Consider the following 14,475-nt stretch of genomic DNA (forward strand, 5'->3'; position numbering starts at 1 on the left):
ACACACCTGTCTTTGTAAGCGTCTTCAATAATGGGAACTTCACATCTACAATGCGCTGGGCTGTCCGCACCACTCTCTGCAGAGTCCTGTGATTGAGGGAAGTACAGTTCCCATACCAGGCAGTGATGTAGCCAGTCGAGATGCTCTCGATTGTGCCCCTGTAGAAAGTTCTTCGGATTTGGGGGCCCATACCAAATTTCTTCAACCGTCTGAGGTGAAACAGGCACTGTTGTGCCTTTTTCACCACACAGCTGGTATGTACAAACCACGTGAGATCCTTAGTGATGTTTGTTGTAGCGTAGATGAAATCACTGGAGAGACAAGAGTCATTGGTAGATACAAAGCAGCTTCTTTATTCGACACAAGGTATAGCAGGCATCATACGGATGGAGACACTTTCAGTAGGAAGGTCTGCTAGCCCAATGTGGGCTCGATATTTATATGCTAAATACAAAGGCAATCGCTACTTAAAAAGTTATAGACAATGCTTCCTATTGAAGCCACATACAAAATATCACACCATCTAACTTCATCCTTTCCTTCCGACGCCAACATGTCTGGGTTGGTATCGACAGCCTTCAGGAATGCAATTAAATCCACAATACATTTATTTAGTCATAGTCATACTTTATTGATCCCGAGGGAAATTGGGTTTCGTTACAGTTGCACCAACCAAGAACAGAGTATAGATATAGCAATATTATTTAATTATTTATGGTTTTATATGTAAATTATGCCAGATGGAAATAAGTCCAGGACCAGCCTATTGGCTCAGGGTGTCTGACCCTTCAAGGGAGGAGTTGTAAAGTTTGATGGACACAGGCAGGAATGACTTCCTATGATGCTCTGTGTTGCATCTCGGTGGAATGAGTCTCTGGCTAAATGTACTCCTGTGCCCAATCAGTACATTATGTAGTGGATGGGAGACATTGTCCAAGATGGCATGCAACTTGGACAGCATCCTCTTTTCAGACACCACCATCAGAGAGTCCAGTTCCATCCCCACATCACTGGCCTTATGAATGAGCTTGTTGATTCTGTTGGTGTCTGCTAACCTCAGTCTGCTGTCCCAGCACACAACAGCAAACATGATCGCACTGGCCACCACAGACTCTTCCGACAGATGTTAAAGGACCTCAGTCTCCTCAGGAAATAGAGACGGCTCTGACCCTTCTTGTACTCAGCCTCAGTGTTCTTTGACCAGTCCAGTTTATTGTCAATTCGTATCCCCAGGTATTTGTAATCCTCCACCATGTCCACACTGACCCCCTGGATGGAAACAGGGGTCACCGGTGCCTTAGCCCTCCTCAGGTCCACCACCAGCTCCTTAAGTCTTTTTCACATTAAGTTGCACATAATTCTGCTCACACCATGTGACAAAGTTTCCTACCGTAGCACCGTACTCAGCCTCATCTCCCTTGCTGATACATCTAACTATGGCAGAGTCATCAGAAAACTTCTGAAGATGGCAAGACTCTGTGCAGTAGTTGAAGTCCGAGGTGTAAATGGTGAAGAGAAAGGGAGACAAAACAGTCCCCTGTGGAGCTCCAGTGCTGCTGATCACTCTGTCTGACACACAGTGTTGTAAGCACACGTACTGTGGTCTGCCAGTCAGGTAATCACTAACCCATGACACCAGGAAAGCATCCACCTGCATCACTGTCCAGCTTCTCCCCCAGCAGAGGAGGGCGGATGGTGTTGAACGCACTGGAGAAGTCAAAAAATATGACCCTCACAGTGCTCGCTGGCTTGTGCGGGTGGGCATAGACGTGGTTCAGCAGGGGCTGGTAGGCGAACTGGAGGGGATCTAAGTGTGGCCTAATCATAGGCCGGAGCAGCTCCAGAACAAGTCTCTCCAGGGTCTTCATGATGTGGGAGGTCAACGTCACCCACATCATGCATTTGGCACTTTACGTGCTAACATAGAAGACAATTAATATTTATAACGTATAGATAATACTGTCTTCGAAACTACAGCATCTGGTCAAACTACGGCGCCAGAAGCATCCGGTATTCACACCTTTTTAGGAAGCGCATTGCTGTGGACTCAATCCACAGTACTTTGTCAAATAGTCAAATAGGAGTCTGGTGGCCAAAGTCATTTGAGTGTAAACAAATCAACTACCCAAAAAAACCCCACTCTAACAATGTTTATGCCAAGGAACTTAAAGCTGTTCACCCCCTTGCCTCCAAATCCATCGATGTCAATAGGGGTTAGCCTGTTTCAATTCCTCCTGTCGTCCACAACCAGCTCCTTTGTTTTTGCAACATTGAAGGAGAGGTTTTCTTGACACCATTGTATCAGGGTGATGACTTATTCTCTGTAGGCTGCCTCATTATTATTTGAGATTAGGTCAATCAGTATAGTGTCATCAGCAAATTTAATTAGCAGATTGGAGCTGTGGGTGCTGACACAGTCATGGGTATACAGAGTAAGGAGGGGGCTTAGGACACAGCCCTGAAGGACACCTGTGTTGAGGGTCAGAGGTGAGGGAGCCCACTCTTACCACCTGCCAGTAATCTGACAGCAAGTCCAGGATCCAGCAACTCAAGGAAGGGTGAAGGCAGAGGTCTCTGAGCTTCCTGTCGAGCCTGGGGAAGGAATTAGGGCGTTGAATGCTGAACTGTAGTCCAAGAGCAGCATTCTCATATAAGCAGCTTTCTTCTCCAGATGTGTAAGGCAGTATGAGGAGCATAAAAAGATAAGTCAGTATCTTTTTCTCAGGATAGGGGAGCCTAAATCAAGAGGGGAAAGGTTTAAGGTGAAAGAAGCTTAAAGGAGGTGTGAGGGCTATGTTTTTTCCTCATACAAGGTGTGATGAATGCTTGGAACAAGCTCTACGAGATGGAGGCAGAAACGATTACAGCATTTCGAAAGCATTTGAACAGGAAAATAGAAGAATATGGGCTTAATTGTCAGCAAATGGGATTAGCGTAGAAAGGCATCACAGATGGCATGGGCACATTTTTGTGAGGTTTCGGTAATTCACTGATTCTTACATTTTAATATTTCTGGAGGTAGATACAGGAAGAGACTATTACTTTACTAACAATATCATAAAATAACTTTTATTCCAAGAAAAAAAATTCACTAAGAACCAACTCTTTAGATTCAACCTGTATTCTAGAATGGAGTAATAACTGGAGTGGACCTGGAGTACCAGGACTGCTGAAATATTTGAAAGTCAATATGATCTGTTTAAAGAAATGACTAAGTGTTAACCAGCAACATTAAATAGGTTTTTGCTTGTTTCTCTTAATGCGGTTCAAGTGGTTTCCTTTTAAAAAGCCATGTTGGTGGTTTTAAGATTACATCTTAAAATACCACACGTTTCACTTTCTATTAATATGAAACTTCTAGATAAGGTGTAAAAAAACTTCAGAAAGGCATTTTTGGGTTTTATTTTTGGTATCTATCCATAAGGATTTTTTTCTTGACATAACTACAAAACTGAGTCCTGAAGAAGGGACTGGCCCAAAATGGCAATGGACGCTGCCAGACCTGCTGAGTTCCTCCAGCATTTTGTTTGCGTTGCTTTGGATTTCTAGCATTTCCAGAATTTCTTGCAACTACAAGAATGTGCCTTTTTATAGTGAAAATTCAGTAATTTTGCACAAAGGAAGTGCCCAAAACTAAACCGATTCCTCAATTAATCTGATGCTGTCAAATTCCATATTCAAAAATTAAATAAAACCTAATTGAGAACTTTCATCAGAATGCTCATCAAGAATCTCAAAATGGATAAATGCGTTTGCAGAAAGAATTTTTTTAAAATTTCATGCCTGTGCGTGTATCAACTTCCTGTTCAAAGAATTTTAAAGTATTTCCAGCTACTCAAAGAAATCTATTCAAGAACAGCCTCATGTATGCTCATAATACAACAGGAGATAACTCCCAAGCTCAATAATCAGCCATGCTACACTTGAAGTGTGCAGGAGTACTAATAAAATTTTGCAAGTCCTTTTCTCAGGGACTTCAGGGAAACATTGTACATCAACATTAAAGCGTTGTTTTTCAAATTGGCAACAAAGTTTGTGAATTACTAGATTTAACACCAAACACAATTTCTTTGAGCTCTGCAAAAAAAAAGTCACATGCAGAAGGCCAACAAGGACGCGATTATGGTTTAGAGGGATCACCCAATAAAAAACTGGCTAGCAAAGGCAATAGTGATATCATATCAAAGCTCAAGATGTTTTGGGAGTTACTTAACTAGTCCTTTAAATAAGGGATCGCCAAATATAGCCAGTATGTCACATATATGCATCATGATTGTGACAAAAATATTTGAGCAAGCTTGAACCTAAAAGTATTATCTAGCAGCACAATGGATCAGATTGCTTTGCAAATGTCCTTTTCTTTTGCTCCTAATCATCCCCTGCAAATCCCTAGAAAAAAAAGCTGTCATACTAAACTGAGTTTATTCAGAATTTCAACATTTTAGTTTTTAAAACTTAATAACAATAAACAAGATTTAAAATTCGTGAATCTTGCTTACCCCAGAAATGATCTAATTCTGTTTTTTCTCGTATTGAAGACTCATCCAACACTGTAGACATCATTGAGGCATCACTTGCATAGCTCAGGATGCTACTTTGACTGGAAACCGAGGACTCCACCATGCTTTTCCTTGGAGTATGGGACACAGCTGTCATCTGCTTGGACAAGCTTCTGTGATTCTGCTGCTGCTGTTTTGCACTTCTGGAAAAGAAAGCTATGGTTTTAAAAAAAAACACCAACAAAGGCAAATGTCTTCCATAACTGAATAAAGCATATTGCAACATATTCAAGATGTCGATGCCAATGCCAACATGAAACAAAGGACAACAGTCAACCCAGTTCTGCCGTCACATATTTGGCAGCCAACAAGCAGAGGTTGAAGCAGATTTCCTGTTTATACATAAAAGTGAAAGATTAAAGCCAAAAATAACCAAAACACTTCTCACTGGAAAACATCCCAGTTTAAGCAAACATCACTAAATAACCTCAACGTAGTTTTTTAACATTTGAAGTTGCATGATTATAAAGGTGTAATGCCTTTGAAAGGTCACAGGTAGAAATGACAGATATTTCTCCACAGATCAGCACGACCTGCTGAGTAGCTCCAATATTTCCTTGTTGTGATATAATGATTTGACAGGATGCCAATGACGCCAAACTACTGCACTTAATCTCAATTGATTGTGAACAAAAAAAGCAGAATATAGCAGCTATATTGCAGAATAAAGTACCATCTATGCCTAAAAAGTTGCCACTGTTACATCTTTTGATGTTGAAATCTATTCAATAATTTCCAATTTTTCTTTGTAAATCAAGGACTTTAAACTTTGTCAAGTAGTAAACGGCTGAATTGTTGCCATCAATGCTAAAGTGATTTAATTTAGTTAGAAACTTGATTTTTATTTTATTGAGATACACAATGGAGAACAGGTCCTTCCAGCCCAATGAGCTCTGCCGCCCAGCAATCCACCCATTTAACCCTAGCCTAATCACAGGACAATTTATAGTAACTAACCTGCTAACCCATACATCTTTGGACTATGGGAGGAAACACATGCAGTCACAGAAAGAAAATGCAAACTCCTTACTGACAGCACAGGAACTGAACTCCGAACTCTTAGTGTTGCACTACCACTATGTTAATGTGGTGCTTATTCTGGTTAGGAGAGCAAGATCAAACAATAGATTGCTCTACAGCATTAACTACTAATATGTGATATCAATAAGAAAGTTAATTCACGTTCTTGAGAATATGCTACAATTCTAAATTCCGACTTCCAATCAATAAATAGACTTGCCTTATTGAAGTTTCTTTATAGGACAAGACACTCCCCGTAAAAGAGTGATTACTGCCAATGCTCTCATTATGCATGCTTTCTGTAGAATAATATTCAGTAGTGACAGGTCGTAATCTGCGTCGAGACATCCTTGGTGAATCATACACTGGGTGCAACCGATGTGTGTTCTCAAAGTCCACTGCCTCTGTAGAATAGCTGGAACTGTAAAAAAGCATAAAAATTTCAATCCAGTATTTCCAACACCAAACTGTACAAATCATTAATTCAGAGTGATCGGAGCAGTACCTTTAGCTTTTCATAAAACCTGCACTAATCGGCAAGCAGGTTTATGTGTAGTGGATATAGTGAAACGCCGTTTTAGTCACAAATTCAATTAATGCAAGAGATCTCCAACACAACCTAGTGAGTATTGTTCTGTTTTTCAAAATCATTAATTGATAATCAAAGTTACTGATGTAAAAAATCCAAGAGCACACAAAATTTCAGAGCAATATTATTACCAACTTAATAGTTAAGAGCATGGTTAGATTAGCAAAAACTATTAGACAAGAAAACACCAGCTTTCATTAAAAGCCTGTACTGAGGAATCATAAAACAAACTCCATGTTATGTCCAGCCTTTGTTTCTTAAAGAAAATTCAAAGCGATAAACTTGCATGTTTATTTGTATTTTCAACAATGTGTGAGCCATTTTAAAAGATTTTAATCTCAATAAATGGAAATAAAAACAATGCTAGAAATCTGAAATAACAGCATTTTCAGACAAAATTCTCAGATTAGTAACATTAAATGTTTCTCTTCCTGCAGATGTTGCCTGATGTGCTTTTAAATTTGAATCACGAACTTGATTTACAACTTTCCTCCTCCTGCTGCTGCTATTGAGGCATTAGCAACCAATCTATTCCTTGTTCAATTCCAGCACAGCAACAGTGCTCAACTACTTTTCTCTCTGAGAAGTAGAAATAGTAAAAAAATACTATAAAGAGACAAAACATAGAACATTATTCTTCTGGACTTCAAATGGTTTTGCCATTTATTCTTAAAAGTTACAGAAAAATAAAAGTATATTGTATGCTCCTTATCTACTAGAAAGCAATGTCCATCATCTTCAACCACCAAACGCATCTTTACATCCTCCCCCACCCCACTCTCTGCAGGGATCGCTCTTTCAATGAATCCCTTGTCCATTCCTCCCTCCCTACTAATCTCCCTCCTGGCATTTAGCACTGCAAGCAGAAGTGCTTAACCTACCCACTCACCTCCTCCATGACTTCCATTCAGGGCACCAGTCCTCCCAGATAGGCAACACTTCACCCACAAATCTGCTGGGGTCATCTACTGTACCCAGTGCTCCCGATGCAGCCTGCTCTACATAAGAGAGACGTATTTTGGGGGAAATCACTTTGTTGAGCACCTTCGCTCCATTTGCAACAAAGATTTCCCATCGGCCAACACCTTAATTCATATCACATTCCTGTTCTGACCTGTCAGTCCATGGCCTCCTCCACTGCAATGATGTGGTCAACCCAAGGTTGGAGGAGCAATACCTCATATTCCTCCCTAGGTAACCTCCAACCTGATGGCATAAACATCGATTTCTCTTTCCAGTAATTTTCACCTCCCCCTTCCTTGTTCTATTGCTCACTCCGGTCTCTTACCTCTTCTCCTCATCTGCCCATCACCTCCCCCTGGTGGCCCTCCTCCTTTCCTTACTCCCATGGTCCACTTCTCCTCTCCTACCAGATACTTTATTCTGCCCTTTCCCTCTTCCCAATTTTTCACTTTGTTTCTCCCCCTCCCCAGCTTCACCTATCACCCTATCACTTTCTAGTTGTACTTCCTCTCCCTCCTCCACCCCCCCCCCCCACCCAGCTTCTTGTTCTGGCTTCTTTCTCTTTCCTTTCCAGTCTCGATGAAACCTCTCAGCCCAAAATGTCGACTGTTCATTAATTTCCATAGATGCTGCCTGACCTGCTGACTAACATTGCCTGCTGCTTTAGATTCCCAGCATCTGCAGAATCTTGTGTTTTAATTGGTAGTTTATGTAGAAACTGGTAAAAAAACTACACAAAGCCTCTTACAAAAAGGTTACTCTAAAAGCAATGTTTTTTAAAATTCAGATAACTAATATTCCAAAGTTATCAGTTCCTACTAGTTAAAAATTTACCTACTTAAGAGCTTTGTACGCATGTTGCAAGACACACAAGCGGCTAATAATGCCCTCGAGTGATAGAGGGGAAAATTCACAATATGTGCATTTATCCTGATTCCAAATTTATTCTGCAGTGAATCTTTACCATTAGTATCTTCCTGCTGGGAGATGACAGGAGCTGGTATTAATCTCCTTCACCGAAAATGTGAAGGAGAGGGACAAATAGATTTATGTACCTCCTAGAGATTAACAATATATTCAAAAAGCCATAACTTAATGATGCAGAATCAGCACTAACAGCTTATGACAGGTGGGAAACTCAATGGATCAAATCCAAAAGAACCAAATAAGTTTGGTGAAATGTTTTAAAATGCAGTATGTATCATTTGTAAAGCCATTGGATATAGCAAAAAAACAGACTGAGGAATTGAAAAATACTGAAACAACCTATGTATGGAAATAAGAGGCCACTTCAAATTGTGGCTAATCTTTATCTTAATTCCCAAAATAAAAGTCAAGTTTGAAACACCAACCTCTAAACCTAGAGGAAATTCTATGCTTTGCCAATTGTTGCAAGGTCCCCTGCCCTATCACTATGAAAAAACAGCTTGATGCTAACCAAAAGATAAATGAACAGTATAATCCTGTCATATGGATTCTTTTGTAACCTGCAGCATCACGAGAGCCCATAATACTGCTATACTAAACACAAGGAATGCAAATGTAAGTGAAAATCAGTCTGCTTAAGGAATACGATTTGTAATTATCTAGATTTTTTTTTAAATACCAGCTAAATGAAAAGATTACAATGAAATTACCCATATTTCAACAGGACTGACTGCTAGACCACTTGGAAAAAGTCTCAGACTGAAAGCTCAAAAATTCTTAAACCATGCAACATCTACAAAATCCTGGAAAGCATCATATTCAAATAGATACTTGTTCACCTTGTGCTGATTTTGCTATGGATTTAAAGAGCTTCAATTTATTCAAATTGCTTTCAGCTTTATGTCATTCAAGTGTCAGTTTATCAGAGTTCACAATCACCTAGAGAACCAGGGAGTATTGAATAATTTATTTGAAGCCCTTGGACCAAAAGTTAATGAACAGAAATTATGTTATATGAGTTGATTAAGCAAAGACACACAAAGTTGAAAGAACGTACTATTTTCAGGCCAAGTTTTAAGTTTTATTCCTTTTTATAAGGCAGCTCTTTTGCACTGAAACTTCTTTTGCTTCCTTTCCTACTTTCCCAAGTTTTGTATCACAAGCTGCATTCTACAATTTACTGAAGATATCCACCTGCACAGCTCACAAATTAGTTCTGAAACTCAATAGTAACATTAACTCTGCTGAGCTAACTGCTTGCCACCTAGGTCTGACAATGATTACAGTTGAGAATGTGGAAGTTGTACCCACAGTTTAAAATTGAATGAAGAATTATTATATAGAGTCCTATCATAGCAATAAATTGAAACAAAAATTGCCTGATACAAAACTCAAATCATGGACCTAATTCTGTAAATCTCAATTTCTCTCCAAATTTCTTTTACAGATATTGAGTAAGAATTTGATATTATCCCATTGCTGTCAAAGGCAATATTAAAACATGAGATTTCAATCTTATTCTATTGTTTCTGTACCTTACGGTGTCGGAGGGCTGATTGGAGGCTCGAAGTTTTCGGATGACTCAGAGTCGGACTGTGGTCGGGCATGGCAGGGAGAGTTTTCTTCCTTCTCCCGTCTGCGTGAGATGTGGGACATTCGAGAGACTTTGAACTTTTTTTTACTGTGCCATGGCCTGTTCTTCATCAAGTTATGGTATTGTTGCACTGTTGTAACTATATGTTATAATTATGTGGTTTTTGTTAAGTTTTTCAGTCTTGGTCTGTCCTGTGTTTCTGTGATATCACACCAGAGGAATATTGTACCATTTCTTAATGCGTGCATTACTAAATGACAATAAAAGAGGACTATGCGTCCTCATAATCTAATAGTTATTACAGCTGTCAAGCAGAACAACCCTGCCATCAGCAAGCTGTTCATTATTCCTAAATAACAGTACCTGCAAATGAACTATTACTAGAAATTTTGGGAAGAATACATGACATTAGTTTTTCTACAGAGGGCTGTATTGGCTCCTTTGATAAAGTTTTAAGACGATTCTCAGATTCCTGTAAATAATGGTTAAGACGGAGTCTGTGTATTCTGGTTTGAGAATGGCAGTAGCGTGTCTGAGCAGCTGCTCTTCGGAGAGAGATAAGGATTAAAAACTCACACAGACCCACAAAAGACATCTCCTGATTTTCACACATTTTGGTTTCGACAAAAGGTGGTTGGCTGATGGAGATAAGACAGGACATTCCTTACATTCCTTTCTTAATTTTGGTGGAGTCTCTTACCGAAGTTATGCTCTATTTGAGTAGCTGGAATGTCTATTGAACTGATTGTTCCTTTGCATTGAGATGTTAAAGGATCAATTTGTCCTGCTGACATATGAGAAATTAGATACTAAGCTTCCTTGTCTCACATGCAGGAAGTGACAATCGAGTTATACTCTGTTCTCTGTTTACCTCTGCTTTATGTGAGTAAGGCTATGTCCACACTAGACTGGATAAATCCATAACCAAAGCTTTTTCCTCTTCCTTTTGACCCTCCATCCACACTGAAACGGCGTTTTCCTCCCCTGAAATCAGAGCTTTTCTAAAACGCTCTCCAGAGTGTTTAAGTCGGAAAACGCCGGTTGGGCGTTGCAGTGTATATTGGGTAACCAGAGGTTTTAAAAAACCCGTCGTCCCTTTCATCGGTAAAGCGAATATGGCTGTAGGAAATGTTTCCAGGGTGACCCCTCTGTGGGAGTGGGGAAGATATTGGTGGGGCCACTGGGGGTCTGTGGTCTGTATGTCCGTATGTGTAGCTATTGTAGTGGCTGTGAGGATGGTATTGTGGTGGTGAAAAGTATTGGGGGGGGGGGGAGAGCCATCATATTCCTCATCATTGCAAATCCCTCTGCAACAGAGTTAGTCAGTTTTTCAATGTTTGTCATCAGCCAGGTCATACTGTGCGTGAGCTCCCCGTCGGATACCTCCACACGCTCCAGTATTTGTTTTTTTTTCATTTTAAGTCCTCCTGTGCGAGAGCCAACAGCTGTCCGTCGATTGGCAATTTCCTTTTAACTTTTTCTAGGCTGTAACTGGACAGACGCGCACCAAGTATACCATTTCCTCTTTGCTTGTTTTCTGTAGATGTGTCCTGTGCATGCCCAGTAGGAGGAGATTCGCCCAAATACCCATTTTAGTGTGGACGAAGGTATTTTCAAAAACGCCTGGTGTGGATGTCTATTGTTTTTACGCGAAACCGGTGTTTTCAAAATTATCCAGTCTAGTGTGGACAAAGTTTTCTTTGCCAAGTACATTTACCTCTGTTTTAGGTGATTAAGTGGCCTTTGTCTCGGACTATCACTGTTGCTGAGCATGGGACTGTGGGGGGTAGCAAAAAATTGTTTGCTGCATACATGACAAAGATGGTATAAAAACTCTCTCTCTGTGCTTCAGCAGAGACTTCCGTAGCTGACTCTGTGAGAGCACAGAAAGAAAGTTCCCTCTCGTAGCTTGCTACTAATAAAGGTGGAAAAGAATCAACTGTGGTACTTGTTTCATTACATGGGGTTGATCACCGTTAACACCTTTCCTGTTTACCTGTACACCTCAAACCTCAAATAGAACACCGAGTTATGTCATCTGCAGAAATTCTTTGATGACTTAGCAATAGTTGCGTGTACAAGGGAGGACAGGAGGGCGAAAACAGGGCCCTGGTGGAGGACTTTGTCAAATAGTGCAAGTTGAATCATCTGCAACTCAACACCAGTAAGACAAAGGAGATGGTGATGGACTTTAGGAAGATTAAGCCTCCACTGCTCTGTTACTATTGATGGACAAACAGTCTAACAGGAGGGGTCATCACTTCCCCAGCTGCAGGTTGACTCATTATAACAGCATAATGGCCGAGGGTAAGAATGACTTTGTATAGCACTCTACAGAGCAGTGTAGTTGTCTAAAAGTGCTCCTCTCTCAGCCAAGTTAGCATGCAGAGGGTGAGAAACATCCACAATTGCCAGGATTTTCCATAGGATTTTCCACAGTGAGGACCTATAAGTACCTAAGGGTGCACCTGGATGAGACCTGAGTGCAGCACCAACCTCAAGACTGTACACGATAAGGGCCAGAGTCACCTCTACTTCCTGAAGAGGCTGAGATCCTTTGGAGTATACAGGCCTCTCTTTCACATGTTCTACCAGTCTGTTGTTGCCAGTACAATTTTCTAGCAGTGGCATCAACACAGGTGAGGCCAACAGGCTCAATAAACTGATTTGAAAGGGTGGCTCTGTTATAGGACTCAAACTGGACACAGTGGAAGCTATGGTAGAACAAAGGACCCTATGCAGTTAGGATTGGGACTGTCCATGGATAAACCCCATCTACCTCCCCACCTTCTTATTCTGGCTTCTGTGCCCTGCCTTTCCAGCCCTGAAGGAGTCTCTCAGCACAAAATACTCTTTATTTGCTCCCTTCCATTGATGCTGCCTGACCTGCTGAGTTCCTCCAGCATTTTGTGTGTGTTGCTCAAATAAAGTACTTCCTTTTCCTTCCAAACACATGATATAAAAAACATAAATGAAAAACAATGTTTTAATCAATTCAAATACCATTTCAAACTTTTTGGAAAAAAGAAATGGTATTTAAAACAAGCAGATGATCTCTTCCATATATATTAAAGAACTTGAAATTTTCATCTTGTTGACACAAGTAAATAAGGCAATTGTCTCATTAAATTTTGAATAAAGGACAGTGACCCTTGCATACATCTTTGACACGCCATAAACCCTCAATTCACCCTGTAGGATTATGCTGGCTCAAAAGCCAATTATCAGCTCAGAATTTCTGAGCACGACAGTCTGCTTTCTACGTTAACTATCCATAACACTTGTGAAGAGCCTGCACTTATCCCATACTAACAAGTATTGGTAGTGTTAGGAAGAACATCTGAAGTACAAATTCAAAGATGACAGCTGCAAATTTGCAGTAAACATGCATACTGCAACTGCTCACAAAACAACTGGGACATTTTCTAACAGGTCCCTTCATTCTTGAAGAAAAGCGAGAACTAGAAGAAAAGTAGTGTTTGTATTAACATGTTTCTACGCCTGTTTGGATCTACAAACCCATCCCAAATTCCACTTTGGCATTGTTCAAAGCAATACCCTCTTCTCATTGCTACCACCAAGGTGATGGTACAGGAGTCTAAAGACAGACATACACATTTTAAGAACAGATTCTTCCCCTCCATCATCAGATTTCTGAATGGAAAATGAAGCCATGTACACTACCTTTTTTTTGCTCTTTTTGCACTTCATAAATTATTCTATATAAACATATACATATATTTCTCATTTTAATTTATAGTTTTTTTTTATGTATTGCACTGTACTGCTGTCACAAGACAACAAATTTCACGACATACACCACTGATATTAAACCTTATTCTGAATGCATTTTGGGGTGGTGGAACTAGCAAATTAGATTAGATTATGAGGACATGCAGTCCTCTTTTATTGTCATTTAGTAAAGCATGCATTAAATGATACAATATTCCTCTGGTGTGATATCACAAAACACAGGACAGACCAAGACTGAAAAAACTAACAAAACTACATAATTATAACATAGTTACAACAGTGCAACAATACCATAACTTGATGAAGAACAGTCCATGGCACAGTAAAAGAGTTCAAAGTTTCTCGAAAGTCCCACATCTCACACAGATAGGAGAAGGAAGAAAACTTTCCCTGCCATCCCCGACCACAGTCCAACTCTGAGTCATCCGAAAACTTCGAGCCTCCGATCAGCCCTCCAGCACCAAGTACCGAGCACCATCTCTATCCGAACGATTCGACCTTTTCAGTCTCGGTCGCCAGCAGCAGGCAAAGCCGGGGATTTTGAGGCCTTCCCTCCGGAAGATTCTCGATCGCGCAGTAACAACGGCAGCGAGCTGGCATTTCAGAAATTTCTCCAGATGTTCCTCGGTGCTTTCACGTCTGTCTCCATCAAATCAGAATTGTCCACAGCCCCTATTTAACGGTTACGATATCATTTTCACTGGAGAGCTGTGTACGTACAGCGCGCTGCTATCGCCTCCTCCTGCCTGATGTTTACAATACTACAATCAGGATATGGGATCTTTAGAGATCCATGCACTTAATTAGTCAAATTCTAGCTGAGCAAATGATTTTAGAAAAGAGTAGATTATTTGATTTCAAAGGAAATAAAAAGCATTAAAAGCTGAATCTCAGAAACACAGATAAAATTGCCTCCATTTTTTGTTCCAATGACATAGGCAAAGACAAACTGGTCAAGCAACATGCTAATAGAATGCCAATCACAATATCAAAGAATGGTTACAGCTCAGCAGATAGTGTTCATAATGGCTTCTTACCAGTTCTACTTGTCAGCCCTTCGCCCACTATTC

General features: G+C 40.3%; 1 protein-coding gene across 5 annotated transcripts in view; it reads right to left on the reverse strand.

Moving 5' to 3' along the window:
• The window catches only part of LOC140203180 (SUN domain-containing protein 1-like), an 88,832-nt gene that overhangs the window by 39,067 nt on the left and 35,290 nt on the right, over positions 1 to 14,475 (reverse strand). For all 5 annotated transcript variants that reach the window (XM_072269094.1, XM_072269092.1, XM_072269093.1 and 2 more), the window contains 2 exons: positions 5,800 to 6,000; positions 4,500 to 4,702 (listed from right to left, as the gene is read on the reverse strand). In XM_072269094.1, coding sequence (XP_072125195.1) covers positions 4,500 to 4,702; positions 5,800 to 6,000 — 404 coding nt within the window. The remainder of the gene's footprint in view (positions 1 to 4,499; positions 4,703 to 5,799; positions 6,001 to 14,475) is intronic.

This window comes from Mobula birostris, chromosome 9 (assembly GCF_030028105.1).
Source record: "Mobula birostris isolate sMobBir1 chromosome 9, sMobBir1.hap1, whole genome shotgun sequence".
In the NCBI taxonomy this organism is placed as follows: Eukaryota; Metazoa; Chordata; class Chondrichthyes; order Myliobatiformes; family Myliobatidae; genus Mobula; species Mobula birostris.